Genomic DNA, 27125 nt, shown 5'->3' on the forward strand with positions numbered 1-27125 from the left:
ATGGCAAAACATACAGTGTGCAGTTACTTTGGCATCAGGGCAGGGATATCGAGATACTTTCCAAGGTTTGACATAATGAATTGTGCTACTTTTAAAGCAAGCAGCGATGTTTTCAAATCTGTAATCAGAAAGCTCCTCAAAAACGCTATCGAAGCAGTTCCTGCCGTTGCTACGTTAGTTCAAACAGTAACATCGGACTATTTTTCTTCGCGGATGCATGTCAATTTAAATCAATACATACAACTATTTTTTAAATCAATAAAATCATTTTCTAAATCCATAAAAGCATTTCAATTAATATTGGGAGTCATAACGTTACTTTGTTGAGAATGTGGCCATGTAATAAGCGGGATAATGTGCAGCGACTTGGTCATTATGGGGAAAAGAACACCTTCATGCCGATCTAGATCCCTCCGCTTCGCGTCGGGCTCCTGATCAGCCTGTCGGTGTTCTTTTCCCCATAATGACCGCGTCGCAGCACATTATCCCTTACTTGGCAGATACCTACTCTAACAGTGATATCTACAAGAGATGTACATTTAACTATTTTCAATTGGTTAGTATTACATTTTGTGACTGTGTGGTGAAACTCATTTTAATGAAGACACATGTGTGTATCTTGAAATTCATTTATTTGACAGAGCTGGAAACTGATTGACTTACATACTTGTTTGTGTTTACCTACACAGTCATCACAGATGAGCCAAACAGAGTAGAGGATGAAGAAAGGAGAACAGGAGAAAGGGACACACAAGAAGGAGATACAACAGACAAGAACGGCAATGGAGACAACAATGAACAGGAACACCAGAACAGACAAGAGTCAATGAGTAACATGACTGATTTAGGGACTGCAGATACAGGGCCAAGGCAAGTGAGACATCACTGCTTTCCATCCAGCAAAAGAGATCATTTCAACGGCAAACATCAAGTGATGAGGGATTATTATTTCCTCCTTCCATCCCTTTTTTCTGTTTAATCTGATTACTAACAACTTCTAATAATTTGACATAGTTTATGATTTAATTGGAAAATAAAGTGTTTTTAAATAATAAACCCGTTTCTGATTCGGATTCTTTGATTTTTGTTAACATCTGGGTGTTGAGAGATGTATCATATCTCTTGATGTTGCTCTCAAAGTGCACAAGATTGATGCTTTTAACTTCATCATTTAAAAAAATCTTCCTGGGGGACCCCAGAGGAGGTGAGTTCCCTCAAAATAGCACTTTTTCTCTGCTTATGTAATTCCGGTGTAGTGTCCCCTCGGCAACAGATCACTCGGAGCTGGTGATTACTTTCCTGCATTTCAATGGACAGCATAAAAGGACACGTGAGCTGGGTTCTGGTGCTCAGATTAGCTATTGATGATCACGTTGATAAATCATATAAAACCAATCACACAAAAACATGTTGCTGTGACTGTGAGCATTAAACAATTAACATTAAACTAAACAAACACAACAGTACATTATTGTCCTTATAAAATAAAAACATACATTTTGTCCACCGAGATAATACCCTCAAGAGATCCTCACGTGCTATGAGAATCTCCCACAATCCATTGCCGTAACAAAGCTAATGGAGACACACGTTTGTGACACCAGATGGCGCAATCGTGTATGTGCGTGTGGGGAGTCTTGCAGTAGAAAATGTGTCTGTAGCGCCGCCACTGTGGGCTAAGCCCCGAATGTTTCCAGGTCGAGGCGACGCCCCTGGGCTACGCACTTGAGTTTGCCACAATTTACGTTAAAATCACACACCTTCTCATAACCCAGTCAAAAAGCAACACAAAGACATGACACAAATGTTTGGATTCATCTGGACTTGCACTTTACGAGGACGCCTCGCTCGGCTAAGTGGGAAAAGACGCTCCTTCTGACTTCAGAACTTGCCTAAGAATCCTCATGTTTTTAAGTTTTCTTCAATATCGAGGTAATCCAGTGATAGTTGTCTTCACGTAGTTTAGTACATTGCCTACAGGAACCGATAATAGCTAATTCAGCATACTTTTGTTAGAATTGGTTTAAATATAAACGGATATAGGCAGGGGCGGCGGGTGCTGTAGGGAAGGCTAAGCCTTCCCAAATATTTGTGTCACTGCATCCTGGTAAAATAAAAATATAATGTTTGTGTCTTTGACATTAGCACTGCTATGCAGCCACCTGTGCCCTGTACTACGAAGCCAGTTCAAACCCTGGATATGTTTGAGTTATCTAAACTAACCCTAACAAACGAGATCTCGACGCTGGTTAATATCAACTCGGTAAATCAAGCCAGGGCTTCTCTCACCAGCTGAGAGCGCGTTCACGTGAAAGGGGTGGGGTTAGCAACATTTGACCAATCACAAACAGGGACAAGTGTACTGACAGCGCAGCGTCATACTTCATTAATGAAAAGTAAACTAATATTAGACAAATATGAACTTTAAAGTTCATATTTGTCTAATTAATTAAATATGAACTTTAAAGTTCATATTTGTCTAATTAATTAAATATGAACTTTAAAGTTCATATTTGTCTAATTTGTGAGTGTTGCACGGCCAGATACGGCTCAGCTGACTCAGATAAGGAGATAATATAGGCTATGATATTATATGATCGATGATCTGATTGAATGTGATATGAATGATAAGTGCGACACGTCGGCGTCTTCTCTGCATACAGCAGTTTAAACTGTATTTCCTTTATCCTGTAATATGACTTGATAGATTTAAACTCCGCATACTGAGCTCTGATTTTTCAGCAGGCGGTGCTTTCACTGAGTTGATCTCTTTTCTATAGACGCCGGAGGCGGGCAGCGTCAGGTAAAAAAAAAGTGATTTAGCCTTCCCAAACCTGAGCCTCACGCGCCGCCTATGGATATAGGCCAACACATGGGTTAGGAAATGTTTACAAATGACTGACTCGTTGCAACATGACTTCCTGTTTACATTCCCCCTAAGACCCCAAATAAATAGGAAATGTAGTTCTTAAACTTGGAGAATGATTATCACCCAAATCAACAATTAAGAAGTATAATGTCAGGACCTATTATCGGTTTTTCTTTTTTAGATTTAAACAGCTAAAAGGAGACCAAATATTTCAATGTAAAACATATTTTCAAAGTTATTGCTAATATAACCCAGGCAATTGTTTGTTAACTTACAGAGGGGCTCCTTTTAAAAATGATAATATGTCAGGGTTTCATTCACTGTTTTGTGTTTTAATTTATTTATTAGATTATGTATCATTGTTGTCGAATTTCTGATTCCATCATAAACATGTTTTACTGCGTTAATATGTAATGATTATACTGAGGTGATCATCCAAACATGCTCCAGTGTACTGCACACAATCAAATAATATTCAGAGTACAGTCGGTTATAAATATGGATATGTGTCGGCTTGAATTTACAGATGGATCAGTGACCAAAATGGTTGGCAAGCTGTCAACTGCTTTGTAAGGATTTCAATCATTGACTTACTTTAATTTGGCTATATCACTGTTTAGCCTCTGTCAGCTTTTTTTAATATGAGAGGACAGATAATAAAAGTTATTGAAGCACGTAGTATGCTACCCTTCGAAAATGTCAGCGCCTCTGCAGAATGCAAAACGATTGCCAATCATTGTGCAGAGGAAAAAACTATTTGAATATAGTGTTGGAAAACTAATTTGGTTCTTTCACTCCCCACTCTCTCACGCAATGCTGTGTTTAGTAATGATGGATTTTGATTGGCTTGTTGCAGCAGCTTGTGGAGGGACCATAGGCACCGAAGCTTACATGCAACGTGGAAACAACGGTTTGGCTTACTTTAATCCCAAACCACAATGTTGGAAAACACCCAATCTATACACTGTGGGAGGTGATGAACATGGAAAATGGGGAGCTACGGCAGCTGCTGCTTCCACCTTTTCCACTGTAACTGTCACTTTAAATACTATTTAAAAAAAATCAAGATTGAGGGAGTATATATATAAAACGTCCTGGCCACGAGATGACTCAGTTCAATGGAGGCTGTCTACTCTTCAGACACATTTTATGCTACTTTACTCAAGCATTGTTACAGTGCCATTAATCAGAGATATAGTCAGGGCTTCTTTGCAAGTGGAACAAAATGGCCCATTCATATTCTCAGAGTTAAGGGTGATATGAGTGCAGTACTCTGTAATCTACTTCATGTGTGTTTCCATATCTTCAGCCACAGTTTTGACTTTGGTCTTCCATGGGAGCACACATAAGTGAAGTGTAATCAAGGACTTAAGCCATGTGGTTTGAATTTGAGCTACGTTTTGCTTTGGACTTTGGTTACATTGTCTGTTGGCCACAAATCTCTTTCAATGCAACACATCAGAATTGCTTTAGCCGACTGAACAGCATTTGATTGTTTTCACTAATTTAATAGCTTTTTATAAGCCATGTTAACTTATGATTAATTAAAACTGCAGTTGGACAACCCTTCATAATGTGACGAAATAGGAAACTATGCATTCCTTGGTGTGCAATTTGGAAGCAGCGTCATGATTTAAATTCCTAAAGCTTACAAGACTTCTTTGGATGCCAGCTCCAATCTATGACACACATTTTTTTCTCTCAATTTCATTGAACTTCTTTTAGACAGGTAGGTATTCCGAGAATAAACCAAGGCTGACCCGATGACAACAGCACTTAGTTTCAGTCGTAGTTCTTTTATTCCTCTTTTCTACTTTACATTATTGAATCCTCCTATTACTTAATTAATAGTCCACATTGAGCCTGTTTGGCTGATACTTGATGTTGATTTATTAGTTATTAGAAGCTGTGTTTGTACTCATTTCCACCATACTTTCCTCAAATTGATACAAATAATAAAATAATGACTTTCCATTTATGAGAATTACAAGCCAAGGCCGGTTTTCAGGCTGATTTTGGAAGCCATCTGGAACTCACATTGTTGCTAACTTGTAAGAGCTTCAAGGACTGCTTAAAACAAGCTAAAATGTGCCAAATAACAAAATGCAGCTCAATCCACAGCTGGGTTCAGTAAATATGCCTACATGAATTTGTGTAAAACTTTTATCTTAAAAGAGTGATGGCTGGTTGGAAAAGGAGTGTCCTCAGACACTGTTTTTATGACTGGAAACCTTTCTTGCTCACCCACTCATTAAGATGTCACAGGGAATATACCTGTTGCTATAAAAAGTTAGGCAGCAGACATTTGCTTAGTCACTAAACTGTGAGCAATGGGTTTCAACTCCAGCCTAAACTCTCACATCCGGCATGAGTGTCTGAGAAAAAAAAAAAAAAACAATGGAAAGAATAACTCTCTGCCTAAATGTCAAAACATTCCCAGCAGCCTTGAACGACATAACAGGACCGTTTCCCATTGTATCAAAGCATTTATCTTTCAGGTACCATATAGAGTTTCTGACCACTAGTAGTGCTATGGAGCAATGCTTTTGTTATTATCCCAGTTTTGCTGGTATCTTATGGGTGCAACCAATATATTTTATACATTTAAAGACTAAATGAAAGCCCCTTCTATGAATTGTTTCCCTGCTTAACTTGAAATAAAAGGTAAACATGTATTTAGCTATCATAGGCTTGCTTCTGCTAAACTTAAAGTGGACCTATCATGCTATATTGGAAACATATATTGTAGGGCCATACCTATACAAAACATGTCTGTGAAGTTTTTTGCTTAAAATACCAAACAGTTCACCCATTGTAGCCATGCCTCATACTGCTCATACCCCTCTTTTGCAGCCCTGTTAGAGAAATGCAGATTTTGGGTCCTTAGCTTGAAAAAAAGGCGGAGCTAATGCCTGATCAGAATTCTACCGGAGATAAAGTTAAATTCTGCTGTGATAAAACGCCATCCCGCCATCAAAGATTATTTCTGAAACAGTATGGAGCTCAAATGCTTTTCCTCTTGCGGGTTTATCACAAGGTGAGTTCCTTTTTTTTATTTTCTGCTTTTTAAAACACATGTGCTCTACAGTACAGGTTCGCTCTGAGTGTTAGCGAGGCTTGCTAATGTAAACAAAGACAGGATTACGTCCAAAACACGTCAGGCATTGTTTCTGATAGCAACTTTCTGTGGGTCCGCTGCCGATTTGACGTCAGATTGGATGGACACGTCAGATCGGCAGCAAATCTGTATCCGCTCGATGTACATCCGTTTTTAAAAGATTTGGATACGGAGCAAAAGAGAGAGGGTTTTTATTTTCTGACGCTGCGTGAGTTCCCTGACACACCGGGGACACATATTTATGTATACAAGACATCACAAAGTGCATTTTGCATGATAGGTCCCCTTTTAACAAAGCATTATGACAACTTCGGGTTTTGTCCCCATCTCTTTCGAGTCCAGTTAGGAGGGGATCACGTATGTGCCAATATGGAGAGAAGGATTGGTTACACATATGCACACTAATCGATGTATAGTAAATCCAAGGTTCAATTTCCCGCTTGCTTCTGTTTTACACCAATTTCAGAAAAAATACCATCTATCTTTTTAAGTGTTTGACTTCACCACTATGTCACATTAATTGTCAGTCATTAGAATATAGAGTGTTTATAAAAATGGCTAAAGACCTGTGAGCTTCATCAATCGAATCAATTTGTAGGTCATCACGATAACCAAAAGAAAACTAAGAGACCAAAGAAAACCTTATAGTTGTTTGTTATTTAAACTAATCATATTTAAATCAAGACATCCAGATGAATGCAGCTTTAAGGAATGCTAAATGTGGTGCATTTGATGATTTACCAGATATTTAGATTTACTTCCAATTTCGCCTAATTCCCAGACCCTGTCACTCTTTAAAGATTTAACTTCAATTGCACACAAAAATGTTCACAATGTTTGTGAGAATAGTCACATTCAAAACAATTGCTATTGTACAAAATCCTCTGCATTAAAGTTGTTTATGCTGATGACACAGAGATGTATGCTTGACCGCAACAAAAATAACTAATGAGGAACATTCATGGCCTATAAAAACAGCAAATCCCAATGGTTCACGAGTTCAAGCATCTTCAGTGAATGATGTCACCTGCCAAGTGTTCTGATTTGTCTCTCATCTATTGCAATATATTTCCTGTCTCTTTAAGACCCTATTTGTTTTTCTTGATTTGAGACCCAAAGTCGGTCTAAATTGGGTTATTTGACATCCTAAATTCCCCCAACCAATGGCAACATGGCTAAGCGATGGATTTTGCGTAGCTGTGTTAGTGAGCCTGCACATCCAGTGTCAGCCGGTCCCTCCTAACTATCAGTTTTTTACTGCTGACGGCTGGAGACAGGGCTCAAGGAGACTTTGGACCGTGAAATACGAGATGCATGGAGCATGTTTAGATTATCACAGACCCCTCCACTTAACTCTCCATAACACTCAGTTAACTGCTGAAAGGAAAGGCATTCATCACACACACTTGACAAGAAGCATAAAAATAGGACGGCCTCTCTTCATCTTTGTCAATCCTCTGGTACACTAGGAGGATGATTGCTGTGATATCTGATCTCTACTTCTGTAAATGTAACTCTGTACTACTTCCAAGAAATTGCCTTTTTACCATGCAATTTTGTTCTTGTCAATTGTCATATATATTATTCTATGACTTAAAGGTGGGGTAGGTAAGTTTCAGAAACCGGCTCGAGATACACTTTTTGTTATATTCCATGGAATGCTCTTAACATCCCGATAGCAATGAATATCTTAAGTGCTTTGACAAAAAATCCATAAAAAAATGTCATCTGTAGAAGCCATAATACTGTAAAAAGTACAACCGATGGCCTACCTGCCTGTCAGCCTTCCATCGGGGCACACATTTATCTCGTGCCCTCATTGGTCATGTGCGGTTCGTGTGTGTTGGAGGAGGGGCTCTGTAAGGAAGTGGCAGATTTTCTCCGGTTGAGTATTTTCAAATTCTAGCAATCTCGAGCCGGTTTCTCAAACTTACCTACCCCACCTTTAAATTTAGTTTACGTTTATTTATTCGCAACACTCGGTTTATGGTTTAAGCTTCTGTGTGCAGCGTTTGTTTTCTCTTTAGGTGTTCATAACACCGAAACCCAGTGCAGTTTCTCTCAATCATTGTGCATATCTGTTTGTTTTTTTTGCTATACTAGGGGCAAAGCTTGAGTGATGACAGCTTTGGTCGGTCATGCAGAGTATCTCTTTTGTCCTGGCTCAATTATCTTAACAACTGTTGCACACTTTACGAAGATAGGCATAACATTTGAAATGGGTAATCAGTATCCTCAGATGATGAATAACACTTGGGGACTTTCGGACGCTTCCTATTTGCCACCGCAAGGTTAACATTTTAGTTTCTGTGAAATATCTTAACTATTTATTGCCATGAAATTAAATACTCATATTCATGGCTAAGGTTGAATTGCAATAACGTTTTTTGACTTTTCTTCATGCATCATCAGATATAGCTTTAAATCTACTTTGGTTGATTTGCAAATACTTACACTGTAAGCGTTTACAAGATTAGGACGTCAAAAACAGTATACACTACTGAATGAGACCTGTATTGTAAAATGCATTTCTAATTGTGTGATCATGAAAGTATGCCTAATGTAAATCTGCATTATGATTTATTGGTGTTCATATCTCTTCTGTGCACCAAGTGAATGTGTGAAACAGCAAGATATGACTCAATATAAAATAAGGTGGTGCATTTGAAATTGAAAGCACACCGTCCCACATTTTAGCAAACCCCAACTAGGTGAGCCTGTCTGGGTACCACATGCACTTATAATAAGCATGCCCAGACAAACATACATTCCACTCTGTGGTTATGCGGTCTGCACTGTCTAGTATGCATCCCTCTCCACCCCCAAGCCACACACGGCCTTTTAGCTTTATAATTCATAGTAACGAGCAGCTCTTGAGGTTGCATCTACTTTAGATCTGGTAGAGAACATTTAACATCAGTAGGCTGCGTTAAAACTTTGTTCTCTCTGCAGCTGGTCTGGCATATTGATGAAGGGAACCATCATATAGCTAGTGACAGGGGTTTAAACGCATGCTGGTCATTAAGGTTAGGTAACTTCAAGGGCATGCATTTCCATGTGCACATCCTAGGGCTGTTAACTACCATGTGGTGAAATGGAAGGAAAATTGTCATCAATTAGTTGTTCTAAGTATTATGAGGAGATGCTTTTGTGCATTTAGTTACATGTTTCCTGGAGAGTATCGTGGTTTTAAGCATCACAAATCTAAATAAATATACAGACAGTAAGACAGAAAATGTGTCTGTGGTGCATTGGAGGGAACTTTTATTTTAAAACTCCTGAAGCGACTGTAAATCTGCAGCGAGGTGTGTCAGTCTACACATTTTTGGAACGCAGACAGAAGAATTTTATTCTGAAACTTGAAAGCACTCAGATTAAAAGCTACCTCCAACGGGATAACACAGCCAGTGGGCAGCATTTTCAAGATATTTCTGTTTTTATAGCTGCTCTGGGCTGAACCATAGGGAGTAGAGACTTATTATAGAATAATTATACAATGTCATGTTGGCACACATTGGGAGTGAATGCATCAGTTATAATCACAAGGTTCCCAACTACAAAGAGGGCAGCTGCAAAGTCAAGTCTTCCTGAAAATTGTAGACTATCGCAGGAGACAATAATCTATAAGGAGCCGCTGGACGCTTGTCACTACATTTTGACGGCTGTCCAAGTCCTGTTCGAAAGGACATCTGAAGACTTTAGTTTGGTTGTTCAGATGTACTCTGCCAACAGAGAAGGGCTTGTCAAATTACATGTACCAAACATGTTGGGCCAGAGTCCCAGCGAGCGACATGAACACGACCTTCTCTGCCAAAGAAAACCAAATGTAAAAAAAGCCTTCTGCTGATCAAGAACAAGGTCAATGATCAGGTCCTAAATAATTAAAATGGTTCAGACAGTCCAACATTTGAAAATCTGCCCAATTTTATCCAACCTAACTTTTTGAACAATGACACAGTTCTGCGTATATCTCCTAGAAACCATTTAGGCGATTGGTTCTGTAGGCTTTGTTTGTATTTATCATACGTTTTATCCACGCGAAGTTGAAGTTATTTGTCCTTTTTTTTGTCCAGTTGAGCAACACAGTGGCCATCAGTAGAAAACTGTGGTTTTACAAAGTTGCAACCAGATGTGTTTGAATATACTAATGCTCTGCAAATGTCCGTGTCTAAATAAATGTTTTAAAAAAACAACTAATCAAAGTCAAATGTACACGCACATCAGCGCCTGAGCTTTATATTCAAAGGAAGTCCAGACATCTAGCCATTAATCAGCCTTTTTTAATTACTTAATCCCTATTTTTCATTGTCCAATCTATTCATATTCATATATATTCAACACCTGCTCAGTGCTCTACTTAATGTTTTCCTAAATATCTACTAATGTTGTTCTAATGTCTGCCTCATGATAAAACATGTAAACACATTTCCCGAAATGTGGTACGTGTTTGTGTCACTGGCTGCCATCGCACTTTTAAACCTGTCTCTCATCTGTTCACAAGAAAAAACAAATCAAGGGGAGGACTGTATATAGCTACCACCTGTGCTTCCATTCTTTGTTCCAGCCATCTTTAACCATTAATTATTGTCAGACCTCAGGAGCCCTGCTGTCCAAAAAAAAGTCCAAGAGCTCCTCGAGGGAACTCCTAGTATCTGGAACACATTTAATTCTGGCTATTTGGGCTTTTATTTTAGCCATGGACACGTGGAGATGCTATTCTTCAGATTCTTTCGGGAAACCTTTAGAATAATAGCTCCACCCCACCACTTAATTTGCTTTTAGTGTGTGGCATTTAGTTGAATACCTCTCCTGCTGTATCTGCTCTATGCCTTTTATTCTTATTATAACCTTATTGTTTTTAACAGAAAGTTGAAGCTGGTAAATTGCTTTGTTGTCATATTTAGCTTGACATCTTAGTAAAAGTTTGTAAAAAGAGATCTTGTAGGATTTGGGAGACCTCACTGCGTCCTGTAATTAGTTTGCAGTGGGATGTGCAGATACTCCGCATGATGCTGTTGCTCAGGGGGCGGATCCCTAGACAACTTTCCTGACTGGTGATTTGATGAACGGAGGATTTTCCAGTGTCAGTATCTCGCTGTCGGTTCAGGTTCAGCGTTGCGGCTTTTGTCCAGCCTCCTGACCGTGCGCAGCTCAGGGAACCGAGTGCCTTGCGCTTTTTGCATGAAAGCCATTCACCATCAGTCTGAGATCTGGACTTAAGAGGGAGTGGATCTGAAGGGCCCGGTCTGGCTGTGATTTTTTTACTTTCACACATGGCGCTCTAGTATAAGCACACTACACTTGTGGATTGTGGAAGGGACCGAGTTTTGTCAAAAGTCGCCCTTTTTCTGTACGGCCGCGGGCACTAATCATGGAGATGCATATGTGTACCACCAGGTGGAAAACGAAAAAATGTCTATGGGATTCAACGCTAATCGCTGCGGTCACGTTAACGTTCCTTCTGCAAGCTGCCGGTGTCAGAGCAGGTAAGAAGCTGCATGTTACCCCACGTCACGGTCACTGTGCCAACACCAGGGCATCCCGGACTTTAAGAGCCTCCTATAGGCTGGCCCATATAGGTGACAGTGGGTTAAGCAGCGACCAACCATCAACTTTATTTAAGTAGCTGCCAATCGATGGCCTGTAAAGTCACCATTACTCTGTTTATACACCTTTCAGATGCTCAGTAGACCTGCCTGCCCACTGTATCATACAACACTGATCACACTTTCTTATTTGTGTTTTTTTTTTATTCAAAGCAATTTACCTCATGATGCCTGCATTTACTTGTTTTTTTAAAGTATATTTCTGAGTGACACCAAACTGAGCCTATATTATATGACTGCACCTGCATCACGTTATCCAGTAACTTTTAAAGGGGTCACCACAGTTGTGTCTGTAAGCTTGTTGATGACTTTGAAGTTACCACCTCAAAAACGTACCTTAAACCTTTACTATATGTGCTACATACAGTAGTTGCAATATTGTGATTGTTTGCAACTTAAGGTTTATTCTTGGCACAAACAGAAGCGATGCTGCTCCTTCCCTCTGAGTGTTGAAGTAGTCTGCCATCCAGGTGTGGTCAGTGGGGAGAGGCTCATCGTTTTTTTCATCTTGGCACACATAGTCTTGTGGTCTGTGTAAAAAGTGTGCAAGATGGGTCTTATGACCACTTATTTTTCGATTATGCTGACTAATTATTGAAGATAATGTGATCACAGAAAAAAAAGCAGTATTATTGGAACCCCTTGAGGATTGACACATGCATTTTACACATAGGTCCACATTTAGTGCATTAAGCTATCTACAACATATCAGCAAAGTAAGAGCTTAACAATTAAATCAAATTCACAAAAGGCTTAAAATTGACATACATATGTTATTTTGCTGTCAATAGAGTTTGCTGTGGCACAGTGTAACTTTATAGATGTAGGTTTTGTGATAAATATTCAAAACGTTTCCAAGACACTGGGCTCGAGACTATGGAATTCTGGGAGTGAAATTCATATTCTCTCCTGAAGGATCACCATCTTTCCACATTATCTGGGCTCCCACTAAGTCCAAAAAGGGGCGTTGGTGGAAAAAAGAAAAAAAACTGGAGTATTTTCTTTGCTTTAAAAACACAAATGTTGGTCACATTAACTTCTTCTTTTAAGTGTTGTCCTTGTTTGTGATGTCTGAGAGACATCCATACTGTACTGTGGCTTTAACTGAAATACACTGTTGTCTGACTTTTTAATATTTGTGGTTTTGACATCAGATGACGCAACCTTTCAAAAATAATACCTTCCTTTATCATAGCAATGACACTGACATGAATTAAGTCATATAAAAAGGACATCTTTAAAATACCTATGATACATAAAGAAATCATTCGGCATAGGGCAAATTGGATAGAGCTCCCCAAAAATGAAAATATTTAAAAAAAATCAAATACCACATTGGCATGCATTGCCCATTGCCCATCTTCCTTCACTCTGACTGATACTTAGACTAACCATAATTGCATGACTTGCGAGCAAACATTTACAGTCTTTCCAATGTACTTTAATTGCTGCCTTTTTCTGCCAACTTTCAGTAGTAGCCAGTGTCACAAAAAAGCCCGAAAAGACATCCCATGATGTCTGCGCACGACCGCAGAGACATTAAGTCAGAATGACACATATTGAAAAGTTAATCACAAGTCTGAACTTTAACATCAAACTGTATGGCTCTGTTGAGTTATGAGATTCAGGGGCCTTGACATTTTGACTATATCGCTGAAAATGGTATTTAAATGTGTTAAAGTCTGCTGGTGCAATTGCTTTAATGATTTTAACAGTTCCCTCCTGCCACTACATGCTTTACTACCGCAGGGGAAATCACACTTCTTTGTCATGTTAGTAGCTTGTTAACATGGCAGATAGTATATCACAAGTCCCCGACAGCAGGCAGGAAGATGTGTCATTAAAAATCAGAGACTGAAGATTACATTTCAGACTGTGGCTCGTCTGAAGCTGCTTTGGTACCTTGAGCACGAGACAACTGTCTTCTCTCTCTTGTGGTTTTTCATCCTTATCATTAGAATATCGGCTATTCCTTTTTAAGTGTGGAAGAAGAAGGGGAATCTTTCTTTTTAAGGATGCGTTGAGGGTATAGAATGCTGGCTCCTACGAGACACAAAAGAGTTTAAGACCCATGCTTATTCATTTGGGTTCTTTAATGGTTTTGGGATATTGCCGGTTTTTCAGGGCTTCTGTGAAGAGATGGTTGTGGAAGAGTGGGGCTGAAGAGTTGGGGGTGCGGGTGTGGGGGGGTTCCTGGCCAATTCAGCACATCTGGAATATATGAGGCCTTGAGGTATGCAGTAATGCAGAGAGGCATTCTGGAACTCACAAAGAGACCTTTAGTCCAAGCTTTCTTTCTCTTTTTCTTCAAGAACCAGTAGCTCTGTACTTGGGACAATATTCAGAAGAGCCACAGACTATTTTCATTTTTATGAGGCATTCGGTGTTAGGTTTTATACTTGGTGTTTGGTACCCCACATTTGTACTTTACTCTGTCTGTGTTGAAATCCAAAGTCAGTCTGGTATAGTCTTAAGAACAAAACAAACCCTGTGTCTGTTAAATTGCTTATTATGACAATGTCAATCCTAAAGCCTTTGTAAATCCACCTCTCTCCCAGTTCATCAAGTTGGTTAAAAGAGAAGAGAAAAGACCCAACAGTGCTGCTTGCTTGATGCTTATACTCTTCACATTTTAAATTAATGAATTGTGTCATCTGGACCCATATCAGCATCAATTACTCCAGTCCCCATTACTTTTAAGAGCAGATCTGCATAACTTCAAATATGATAAAACTCGAGAAACATCTCTGAGCATATGCTGGAATCAGGCGAGTTTGATTCATCACTCAAGCTGTTATTTTTCTGGTCACAGGAGAAGTAGCTACAGGGATGGGGCCTTCTCCGTTTAGTCTCATGTATGTTTTTATTTGGGGGGGGGGGTATAGGGAGTGGTGCCAGTAACATAATGGGTTCAGCATGTGGACTTAAAGCTCTACCCATCAGACCCCCTCCTGGTCACTGAAAGTGAAAAGGAACTGCATAATCAGCACTTCCTGGCTTCACGTGACTTACAAAAATAGAAAACGTAAACAGGCGTATATTATTATAATTACCTTGCCTTTGACTTTCAATTTAGATTGATGTTGGAAGACGGATGGAAAAAGCACTAACAGCTTAGGGTGTACATTTTACGTGAAAAAATGGTTCTTCAATTGATGGGGAGAAAAGGGCTATAACACTATTCCTTGACATTATGATCCTTTCTCTCCACCAGTGTATGCCTTTTTGGTCTCTTGAGTCTTGACCAAACTTTATTATGCAGTATTGATGAGATTTCCTGCATTGGGAATTTCAAGAACGTTTTCTTTCTGATCCCTTTCAATGATTTTCCCACAATGCTTTTAAGCCAGTATCAAACACATGCATCTCAGATGTTTTCAAGGAAGGGAGACTTAACATTGAGCCTGTTATCTGCCGTTCTTTAAAGGCCTTATCTTCCCACTGAGAATGTAAGCAGACCATTCAGACGTTGTTTCTAATTGCTGGGGATTTTGAAGAGGACACATCCTGCCTCTTGACTCACTGAAAAGACATATTAGTAACATGCTGGTTTTTACTGCTGTGGTTTCTGCAGTTCCACACATATCATTTAATACTTGGGTTACACTGGGTTTGGTTTGGAGTGGAAATGTAACTTTCCTGTACAGTAATTCAACTGTAATGTTGGTTATTCTATTCTCTACTTTGGACCTGTACATTAGTTTGCTGCCAGTTTAATCAAAATTGTAATCGGAACAATACATTGTTCAGTATTGATGTGTAATCTAGTCTTTGTTTAAATGTCAGTATATATTAACCATACAACAGCACAGAGATGGTATTGCATGTGGTTAGTCTCATTAAATTACAAGGCAGCAAATGTTCCAAGAGCTATGGGGTAAAGGGTTTGATCTTGTTTTTTTTAGACAATGCCAGCATATTATTATTATTATTATAACACCAACTTTAATCAAGCGACCCCTCACCAACATTGATATGAAGTTGTAAATCATCACATTCATTCACGACTGCTAAATTAAAGCGAGACTGTTACCTTTCTAGGAAAGCATAACACATTTAAAAGTTGAATATATAAGCTATTAAACACACCCTTGCTCATTTCACTTTTGCTGCGACAGCCTTACTTGGTCTCTTCTGAACAAGGCCTGCTAATGGCTACTGTAAGCTAATTTGAGCAAACATTAAAGAGATGTCTGTCACAGTCTAGTTTTTTTAGCTCTTAAATGTCTCCCTGAGTATTAATATTGGTCAGATCATCAACAAAAACATATAAGTGATGTCTTTTAACACCACTTTCAGAATATGGAAAACAACTCCTAAATAAAAAACTACTTTTTGTTGGTTGTTAATAAACATATTACTTCCAGTATTTGCATGGAGACCCATGGCAATGTTGCAATATTGTTTGTTTATGTGTATTTTATAATGAATGCTTAACTTTAATTAACTATGCCAAATACAGACAGGTAGTAACTTAATGCAGGATCATCACTATCAAATTGAGGAATATAAAAACAAGAATATATTTTTTTATACCATTAATTAACAAACTCGTCTTACTGCATTTCTGTAGGCAAATGCCGCCCTAGGCAGATGTGTTAAATCATAAATATAGTTTAGCTGTACGCCAACACCCCTGTCTACACTAGTCTTACAACCTAACTTATAAGGTTTTGTTCATTCCCAATTATCACATTGTAACTGTGCCATGGGGAATGGGAGAGATAGGAGTTTAAGAGATCAACAACACATTACAGAGTGAGAGTGTTAAGTGTTAGACAATTACTGAAGATAGAGTGAATAAGAAATGGTGTTTATTACTGCAAAGAACAGCAGTCAGACACTGAGCACCTTGATAGAAAAGAGTTTAGTAGTTTTAAGAAGCTTGTAAAGCTGCCCCCCCTCTGCGTTCTCCTTATTCAGAAAGAGCCAGTGATCAGCAGCCATGAGTTTTATCATCCCATAGATGCTGTAACTTTTAGCTGTGGGGGTAATATTGGAGCTGAGGAGGGGGCCGCTTATGTTTGCTGAATGGTTACCAACATTTTTACTGGTCCTCTGACAAGGTAGCTCATAAATGAACAATTGGTCTTACTGGCAGATTTGGCCAAGAAGGGGTAATTGGTGTAAATGTTGACTTATCATCAAAATGCCAGGACCCATTAGGTTTTCTGTTAACTGCTGAAATATGCTTACAGTGCACTGTAAAATGGCATGCAGCTTTTACGCCATGTACACTCATATGCCTTATAGTATATGTGTATTCAATTAATGAGTTCAAGTTATATTGTTGTTGCAAAACGCAGCTAAGGTTCCTTTAGTATTCATATTATTGTTCTTTCTTTTGCACATATGATGCAATGTGTCTGTTTCCAGCAGACTGAGAATTTACTTATAAAATGTTCAAGCCTATTTATGATTAGGAAAATCACTTTCCAATTTATGCAGATGCACATTAATGCAGCATTAACAATCTTCTCTTTGTCTTTTTCACAAAAACCTATCTATTATTACATACAAACCTTTTCAGGTAGGACCAAAGTTACGAGTGACCCACTCAAATAGGGAAACCTAAGCTAGCCCTTTGAACAGATGCATTCCCAAAACAGCTTATTTCTCTTCAAATGTTATGAAATGCTTGCTGTCCAAGTATCTGTGGGTAATGTTAACATATTTTATTATTTCTCTCCTCAGCTGAACCAGTAGATGTCCTGAAGGCTCTAGACTTCCAGAGCTCTCCTGAAGGAGTACGGAAAACACCAGGCTTCTGCACGTCCCGGAGAGGATCCAAACCAGACGTTGCTTACAGAGTGGGAAAAGAGGCTCAGATCAGTGCTCCAACCAAACAGCTCTTCCCAGGTAACCTACGGATCACAGGCCTCTACTCTGAAGCTGAACTAGGCAGCTTTGCCCAATCTGTTCATCTGAAACAGAGCATTTCAACCAATTTCTTTGATAGTTGGGTATACTTTTGCATAAAACCTTACAAAAGCAACGTTTGCACTGCAACACTTGCACAATATCATTGTAAAAAGAACAATGCAACTTTACTAAGTCTGCAGCCATGACAGTTCCTTTCCAATGCTTTACTTTTGCACAGCAGTGCTCTAAGCTAAATGCTAATGTCCTGCATGTTAATATGCTCAAGATGAAGATGCTAATGTTAAGCAGGTATAATGTTTACCATGTTCACCATCTTATTTTAGCATGCTATCCTTTGCCTATTAGCACTGAACAAAACTAAATACAGTACAACTGATGGGAATATTATGAATTATAGAAATGTCGAATTGTTGAAATGTTCCTGTCTCGAAGTGGAAGTGCTGGACAGAATAACGGATAATGACAGATTTTGACATCCCTGAAGCTAGAAATGTTATGCCCACACAAACAAATGGATTAAAATTAAACAAATGATTATGTTTACTGTCATGAACCACTTACTGTAATGACAAAATAGAAACATCTTAAAGATATTACAATTTCACATTAAATTGCAAAAAAACAGGGAGTGACTGACTGTAATGAAACCCATAACGACTAACACCTGTTTTCCAAACTGCACTACAGATTTTCAGAAATTGTTATCTAGAAGATGTTGAATACCCATAGGGCTGATAATCACTCAGTATATGGTGTATGCCATGTAAAGATATGATTCAAGTAGACACCAGATCTTTGTTGTTTGATATTTTGGGAAAACCCACAATTGATTTCATCAAATCAATGAGAGGAATATTTCTTTTGATGTCTTGGGGACTGATCCTGTCCTCAAGTTTGATTGCTGGCAGACTGCAGTATGCTTTGTTTGGATAATGTAGTGCAACCTAGCATTGATTTCATGCCAAGGGACTCAAAGTCTGCTGCCCGGCTGTTTTGTGTGAAATAAAGCCATATTTAAAATTGTATTTGGAAGGAGTCCAATCGGAGAAACACAAAAGCTATTCAACTGTGTAACCATTTGGTGTGCTACTTTCTTACACTCATTGCTTCTCATTAGCTAATCTGAACATGTTATAATGAACTGCAGGGGACAACACCTCTGTCATTACTAATGACTTTACAAAACGAATGAGCCGGTGACAGATACATTTGTCGATTTCCAAACTTGCCAGATGCCTTTTTTAAGCTGAAATATGAAACATGCTGCTTTTAAACATACAATACAATGTTTTATAATATAAAAGGTAAAGGTCACCAGAGGCCTGTTTTTTTATTACTTGGTCAAGGTATAGGAGGAGTCCCAAACTGCTCACTTACTCATAGCAAAAAAAGTATATAGAATATTATTTTATTAGTGTATTGCTGTTGAGAAAAAATAGTTTCCAGTGTATGCAGTGTTTTTTTTCAGTGTGGCTTAGTGTCATAGATTAAAAACCAAACAGTGTGAGGTATTATAACTTTATTTCTGTGATTTTTGGCAAAAACTGCCCGCACACCAACACTTTCAGTAACAGAATTTCGAAAACTATAATTAAGCTTGAGAGGTTGGAGGTGTGAAAATGTCGTCAGTCAGAATAATTGGACTTTCATTGGATCGGGATTAGTTATTTTGTCATTGAACCCAGCTATTATGGATTCAAAAATATGACATTTGTTTGAGTGTTTACTGCCCTTGTACAATTATTGTGGCTACATCACCAACCTCAAGTCCTTTCAGGGGATGCCAGGCACTCGTTTAGCTTCCTTAATAAACACTGCTCCAAGTCCAGTTGTCTAGACATTTGGGTTTAATGTGAACACTAATAAACTTGCCATTATTCAATTCAGTCATTACAATACAATTGCTCTTATACCGACTTCAGAGAAGGATAGATTACATGACTGGAAATAAAGTGAAAAGGAGACTGTATTATGTTCCTTAAAGCTTAATCTTCACGGTACACTGTAATAGAGTGTAATTGTCTTCTTATTGTATCTCAACAAGAATGTTCCTTAATGTCAAACTATTTCTTAGAGCTAGTAAGGAGGTAGGGAGTCAGTAAACCTTCTCTGCAACATCCTCTGAAATTAAGTAAACAGTCCTGAGATAACTTCCAAGAGCTATTTATTTAGATTGTATTAAGAATGCTGTGGTTATACTGGGATGTTTCCATATGTATAGTTGTATGCATCTGAAGCAGAGCAATGCTGTAAAACCCTCTGACAAAAATGTGCATTTACCCAGATTTTATAACGAAATATATTTTACTTACATACCAAACTAAATGCCTGCTGATTGTTTAACCTTCAGGAGGAGTTTTCCCAGAAGATTTCTCCATCCTGTTTACCATCAAGCCCAAGGCTGGCCTCCAGTCCTTCTTGCTGTCGGTGTACAACGAGCAAGGCATCCAGCAGCTGGGCGTGGAGGTGGGCCGTGCGCCCGTCTTCCTGTACGAGGACCAGAATGGCAAGCCTGCCCCCGAGGAGTACCCCCTGTTCCGCTCCATCAACCTGGCTGACGGGAAGTAAGTGACTGGTTGCTCTTTTAAGAGGGCTTGAACATGTTGGGTCAGATGTGGGTTGTATATTTGTACGTCCCCTGGATCTTTGCTTGCATTTTCAGGGTAAATGTAAATCTCAATACCTCTGTGAAGATTGTTTGATTGGCTCAAGAGCTAAACAGCACCTTTAGATGCCCAACTTGAGCACTTTATACACATTTAAAGAAATAATTTAATGCTAAACAAAACCAATATGCTCCACAGATTTTCTCAATCACTCAGAGCATCATTAACTTTCCTACAGTAGCTTGCTTAACAGCTCTGAAGATTTATTATCATCCCATGTTTGTTCAGTCATTAAAGCCATATGGAACAAGTCAGACAGTAATGGCAAATAAATTGCTCACAGTCTTTTGTTTTCCTGATGATTTGCAGCGGTTGTATACTGATATGCAGTAATGGGCTGCCCAATGACTCTAAAACAAATCATTTTTAGAAGTTGCGATCAATCATTTTCACAAATGCTCAGACATGATCCCATGTTTGTCTGCTATAGATTTTATAAATAATAAAACATCAGAATAATAACTGCTATATACAGTATGTAGCCTTCAGTAGTGTACATTTCCAAAGGTGTCTTGTGAACCAACACATTAAAAAACAATGACATCTGAGATATTGGTATGACTTTTAAATTCTTTGGGTTTGCTCACACTTTTCCTTATCCTCTTTGACATGAGACATACATCAAATGTATTTATTTTCCTACATACTTAAGAGTGTGGAACCAAAGGACATTTAAAAGATGATTCCTACATTTAGCAAATTACACTTACTTACTGCACCCCCCTTCCGTTTAACCACCATGTGGTCTCGAGCCTTCAGCCGCTCTGCACCCCGCCTCTGGAACTCCCTCCCACCTGACATCCGCAACACTGACTCTCTCCCCATTTTCAAATCACGCCTCAAAACACATCTCTTCACACTCGCAAATCCACCCTGATCATTATCCATCACACATCCTCTGTTTTTTATTTATTTGGTTATTTGATTGATTTATATACTGCATTGTCTTGTTTATGTCTCTTATGCTGGTGTTATGTATTGTGTATCTTGTTTTGTATGTGTTTGTACGGCGACCTTGAGAGCCTTGAAAGGCGCCTATATAAAATAAATGAATTATTACTATTATTATTACTTGCTTATCTCTGCAAAAAACAACAGGCTACCAGCAACCATGAGTTCACTATTGAAGCAGTTGGTAGATATATGTTTCCTTATATAGTCATTAAAATAGTACTGGAGGTTACTAAAGGTTATTTTCTGTATCTGCTTTTTTGATTAACAAGACAAACAAATCTGAATTCTTTAACTTTAGAGGCGCAATATTTTTAGCTGCTTCCAGTCGCAACATTAGGCTAAGCTAAGCTAATCAGCTGCAGGATGTAGTTGTGTATATTCTGTACAGATATAACAGTGGCAATGATCTTATCTTTGTGAACTCTCATTAAGAACAATTTATCAAAATGTCACTTTTCTTCCAAACACAGACTGTGGCAGTTTTCTTGAAAGGACAGGAAGTGCCAGAGCGTTGTGTTTATATTTCTAACCCCCCACTTTGCTCCCCCGCTGCACAGATGGCATCGTGTAGCCATCAGCGTGGAGAAGAAGAGTGTCACCATCATTGTGGACTGTAAGAAGAAGGTGACCAGGCCCCTCGGCAGAAGCGACCAGGCCGTCATCAACACAGAAGGCATTACTGTCTTTGGAACCAGAATCCTGGATGAGGAAGTCTTTGAAGTAAGGCAGCCATTTTGAATCCCTATCCACCTTGATTAAGCTAGCTGTGTTGTGATTGGGGTGTTAATGGGTTCAAATGAGTGGTTTAACATTATTTGATGTGTTTTTATTAGCTTTTGGTCAAGAGTTACTTAAGAAGAAGCATGACACTTTCATTTTTGTGCTGTAATTATTAAGTTGGAGCCAAAGACTAGAAGTTACAGAGCAAGACATTTACACAACGTATCACTTTAAAATGTACGTTTCTGTTCAGATTGTCGATGTCACGTCATATTTCAAATGTGTTGGTAGGGATATTTTTTTAATTATTACAAAGCGCTAAACCAGTGCAGTCTTCATGCTAACCCAAGCTAGGCAACTTTTAGCTCCAGCTACATAACTAATGCCCAGATATGAGAGTGCTCGCTGGCTTCTCAAACTACTCGAGTCTGTTAAGGCACATGACTTCAATGCCATGGTCACATTATAGTTATTATAATCTTCAATAGTTAATTTGACTACAATAAGACTTGTTTTCTGGGAAAGATACAACTAAATTCACCTCTGATCCTGATATCTGATATCAAGATGTCTCCATCATCTCCACAGAAGAGTTTTTCCCTAATGTAATGCAGATTTGAACAGTAAACTGAAGTGATTATCTTTTCAGGGAAATCCTACCTACTATGCCAGTGATGTCTCCATTCTGGCCAAGCATGAATGAATGGATGTAATAGGAAGCATATTCTGAATCCGACACTCAATGAATCTCATTTACCATTGAGAAAATAGACTATTTTATTGTCCTCTTCAGTCCAAGCACTTTAAAACCAGACATTGTATGTGTCTTTCATGTACTTGTGCATAAAGTGAATGGTAAATTTCATTGGCCAGAACAACAATATTGGCATTTATACTCTGCAAGTATGGGCAGAATATGTGGGAAATGTTGTTCGAAGTGCTTTTTCTTGCTCTCAACATTGGTTTGGATTTGTTTGAATATAGATATATTGAAAGGAAAACTGAGGTCTAATAGACTTGTGTTAAATATTGGACATTGTGTTATTGGAGATTCGGGAATTTTGCCACCATTTTTAGAGATGATTTTATATTATAACCTCAATAACTGTGAATCAATGTACAATAACCGAGGTGGCAACTATGAAATGGAGGTCCTAGCTGCCAGGTTTAGCACAGCTATGAGCTGAGTGGATACTGTTAGCTCAATGCTATTTCCGAAAACAATAGCCTCTCTTTGATGTGTGCATGTGGAATGCTTGCTAAGTAGAACAGCCTGCACAATGTTTGGGGTTAGAGATGAAGTTCCACCGGGAGCCTCATGAAAATGTCAACCCACCCTTCTTCAGTGATAGGTTTTTGGCAAGAAGATCACATTGCAAGAAATAGAAGTTAAACATATAGACACAATTTACAAAGTACAAAAGGCACAACTGTGAATTCATTTTATAACATTACCAACAGTAAATAACATAATTGTGAAAGCCACAGTGATTGTGGTTGGAAAGTAATTAAAGTAATTGAGAGGATTAAAGTAGCTAAATAGCTTTTTCTATTTTAAATGCTGATTTAGGGTCAGCCATTTGGCTCTTGTGAGTGGTCTTAGTTAGAACATATATTACACTAATGGTTCTTGAATTGCAGAGTAATTTGTTTTGTTCACCTTTTTTAAAACCTGGGGGAATAAAAAATAGTTTTCCTTTGTTCCAAGGTTTTTTTGCATGATCCAAGGTGGTTTATATTAGTGGTATTTATACAAAGGCATTGTTGAAACGAAATGAATTCAGCAATCACAGACTGTAATTATTTCCACTTCAGGTTTAATAACCTTTAATTTGTTTTAAACTGGCTTCTTAAAGACACACTGGATTGCTGATTGCAAATAAATCATACTGGCCATAAAGGTATTTTCTATTCATTTAATTAGATACAAAAAGGTGCAGTATGTAAGCCATGTGTTTGGGTCCGACCTAGTATCGGATTATACTTTGGCATTCATTCTTCAGCTGTTATATTCTACAATCAGTAAACCTTGGAGGCTATGGAAACTTGGATCATGGTGGCTGCAATATCTACTGTAGATAAATACAATGGAAACATTTTAAACATCCCCGCAATCAGGTGACTGAGTCCAGTTCTTCCAAGGTCTTGTATGTAATGTATTTATGTTTAACATGTGCTATTGATCTTCTTATATATCTGTCAGTAAAAGGAACAATGAACCTATTGCCCGTAATTTCAAAGACATTTAAAAAATAAAAAATGGTATCACTAATATAGTCCCAGGATAGGTCCCAATTATGTAGTTAATCCCCGACCTTCCTATGACATATTTTAAACTAACCATTATATTTTCTGTGGTTATAGTGATGCCCAGAGGATAGATCCTATATGATGATCCTCTGATGTGTTATCATGCATACCCCTTTCAGTGATTCCCGCAGAAATGAAATATACTTTGGGGGAACGACTCGGGGGGGGGAAAAAAATTTCAAATTTTTTTTTTTTTTTCTCAATTCCTGCATTCTAGTGAGGATTGGCGAACCCGTTGGCAAACTCGTCTAAGGACGACCTAGTAGTAGTAGTCCTTGATTGGCTCAAGTTCACACCTTTTTATGGGCGGGGCTAGTGATGTTGTCCCGGGGATGCTTAGGAGTTGATAAAGGAGATAATCCCACTGACGTCATCATTTGATTCCAAAAGTGGGTCTGGACTCGCGCCCATAGAGGCTGTTTACCAGTATAATGGCTCCCCCAAAGTATAATTTATGGTTTTTTAAGTTTTTTTTACTCACTGAGCACTCATTGCCACCAATGCAAATGCAAATGAGTGCTCACTGAGTAAAAAAAAACACACAAATTATACTTTGGGGGGAGCCATTATACTTTGGGGGGAGCCATTATACTTTGGGGGCCCCCCAAAGTATTAACATGCTGTGGGAATCACTGCTAGCGTAAGGCAAAGATGGAAGTCGATATCTTACATAATACCCTTCCCTAACCCTGACCATCCCAAACCCATTCATGTAATATATAAATTAATATTTATAAGCATTAGTATTTCATGACCTATACCTACATTTACCTTAGAAAATGGATCCAACAAAAGGCAAACATTTTCTACAGTTTTTCTTTGTCCAATCCTTTTTATAATTCATGATTTAGAGAATGTATTGTTCAGTATACCAAGCTTCCCATCTTTGGAGCCATTCTGCACTTTAATTACTGAGGTTTGCTGTGAGCTTTCTCACTTAAACTGCTGTGAGCTGTGACATGGCTACCTTACTGCAGTAGATTGCATAAGCAGGTGTCAAAGTTCGAAGCACAGGGGAGAGCAAAGGCTGGGGGAAAATATGATCAGTGTGCGAGTGTGCTTAGAATTGGCTCCGAATGCACAGCTGTTTAAAAGATACGCTCCAGAACTCCAAATGCCCTTTTCCCCTTTCTTGTGCTTTTTTTCTTTTAAATAAAAGCCACACGATATTTCAATCATTCCTCATTTTTATGCAAATCCATTCCTCAGAATTTAAGGGATAGGGTGGGATTGTAGTTTGTGCCCGTATGACAGAGTGTGTGCTTTCTGTGTGTTATTTCAGATGTGCATATAAAGGAGTCTGTGTCTGTGAGGAGGCGAAGATAGTTTGTTTATGTGTCTGTCATTACTCCGTAGTAGATTGTTCCAAAAATACTGTCCCTCAAGCAGGACAGTCTTTGGCAGAGGAATCTAACAAGGCTCTGATGGGCTCAGCCTGAAAGTGAATCATTGTTTATGAGTTGGCAGAAAGAGAAACAGTCTGCCTCAGTCACTTTTTCTCCCTCCAGTAACAAAATGTTTTTCGTAGAGTTGCGTTATAGGAATATAGTAATTACTTCATAGTTGTATGAAGTTGTGTGAGTGTTGCTGTTAATTAGTTTTGACACTTTTATCATGCTGCAGAGCCACTATTTCAAGTATACTACGTCATCGAGTGGCGCCGAATGCTGGGCATTTAACATGCATTTAAACAGTCCTTCTGCGCCACTCGATGACGTAGTATACTTGAAATAGTGGCTCTGCAGCAGGTTTACTCGACATTGAGAAACGGCCAGAGTTAAGATCCTAGATGTTAAGGAAGAATCCCATTTGAACCGATATGTATCTCCCAAGAATAAGTTCAGACTCAGATTTTGATATTTTCAACAAGCATTTATACGAAGAAACGGAAGATTAAAAGTATATTTGTCAAAGTGAACCTGTATCTGACCTCCTTGTCCCTTAACCCCATCTCAGTGGTCCCAGCACAGCCACGAGGTAATGCACTCAAGGTGCTTCTTAAATACTTTGGCTGATGGAAAAGAGAACAGCCAGATAAAGGAGACTGAGAGAGAAAGAAGTAAAGAAAGGGCAGACAGACAAGCAAGCAGATGGATCAAATAGTTAAACCGTTTTGTGAGCTACTGGCAGAAGAAATATTTGAATATTCAAAGGGTGCAAGACATGTGTATGCCTCCAGTGCTGTCAAAGAAACGTTATCCTTGTGCTGACCACAAAGGCTGCATTTCATAAAACACTGAGGAATCGGGATAGTTTTCCTCGTTCTGCTTCCAGCCTAATTGTTCCCCTTGTACAGTTTTAAAATTCCATCTGTTTATTTTCTCTTACAAAAATGTGTGCTCCCTTCCCATCAGTTTGAAAAGCAGGTATTTTGATGATAAAAGTAAGAAAATACAGAAAAAAAAGATGGCTACCAAAGATACTGCAAGAAAAAGACATTTAAGCAATAGCCTGTTGATTTGGACAGCTGCATTTCACTTGGCCTCGAATCCAGCCACATCTGGCTGATGATGGTTCAGTGTGACAGCGGGTTACAGTGATTTGATAGAGTTTAAGGTTTTTACAGCAAAGTCTGTCCTGAGGTGGGACATTACTTTTATAAAAAAGGATGTAAATATACAAGTCATCTTATCAGCTCAATCCAAGTTGCAGTAGTATGGACAGTCATTTTCTTCCTTCATTCATGTCGACACATCTTTAAAGCCAGATCAAATTCTGGTGCCATGTAAGGATGCTGTCTTTTTAAATAGTCTGTAAAGTAATAAATAATCACGTGTAAACTTTGGGATCATTGCACCCTTTTTTCACAGATTCTGCCTCTATGCATTTGTGTTTTATTAGGTCATTCTGCAGATGCTTTGGGTATATTTCCAAATGTGTGTTCCAGGTGCATTAATAACCCCCAGCTGCTCCCTGTAGGCAGTGACCTGCTGCACCTGGCCACAGACCGCCACCGTTCAACCAGCTAATTACGTACTTACATGTTGTTCTGAAGGATT

General features: G+C 38.7%; 1 protein-coding gene across 1 annotated transcript in view; it reads left to right on the forward strand.

The window, feature by feature from the left end:
- The first annotated feature begins 11101 nt into the window (after nucleotides 1-11101).
- The window catches only part of LOC117462539 (collagen alpha-1(XI) chain-like), a 79942-nt gene continuing 63918 nt past the window's right edge, over nucleotides 11102-27125 (forward strand). Inside the window, exons 1-4 of the mRNA XM_034104809.2 lie at nucleotides 11102-11473; nucleotides 17288-17452; nucleotides 19827-20040; nucleotides 21654-21816. Coding sequence (XP_033960700.1) covers nucleotides 11359-11473; nucleotides 17288-17452; nucleotides 19827-20040; nucleotides 21654-21816 — 657 coding nt within the window. The 5' untranslated portion in view covers nucleotides 11102-11358. The remainder of the gene's footprint in view (nucleotides 11474-17287; nucleotides 17453-19826; nucleotides 20041-21653; nucleotides 21817-27125) is intronic.

This window comes from Pseudochaenichthys georgianus, chromosome 17 (genome assembly GCF_902827115.2).
Source record: "Pseudochaenichthys georgianus chromosome 17, fPseGeo1.2, whole genome shotgun sequence".
NCBI lineage: Eukaryota > Metazoa > Chordata > Actinopteri > Perciformes > Channichthyidae > Pseudochaenichthys > Pseudochaenichthys georgianus.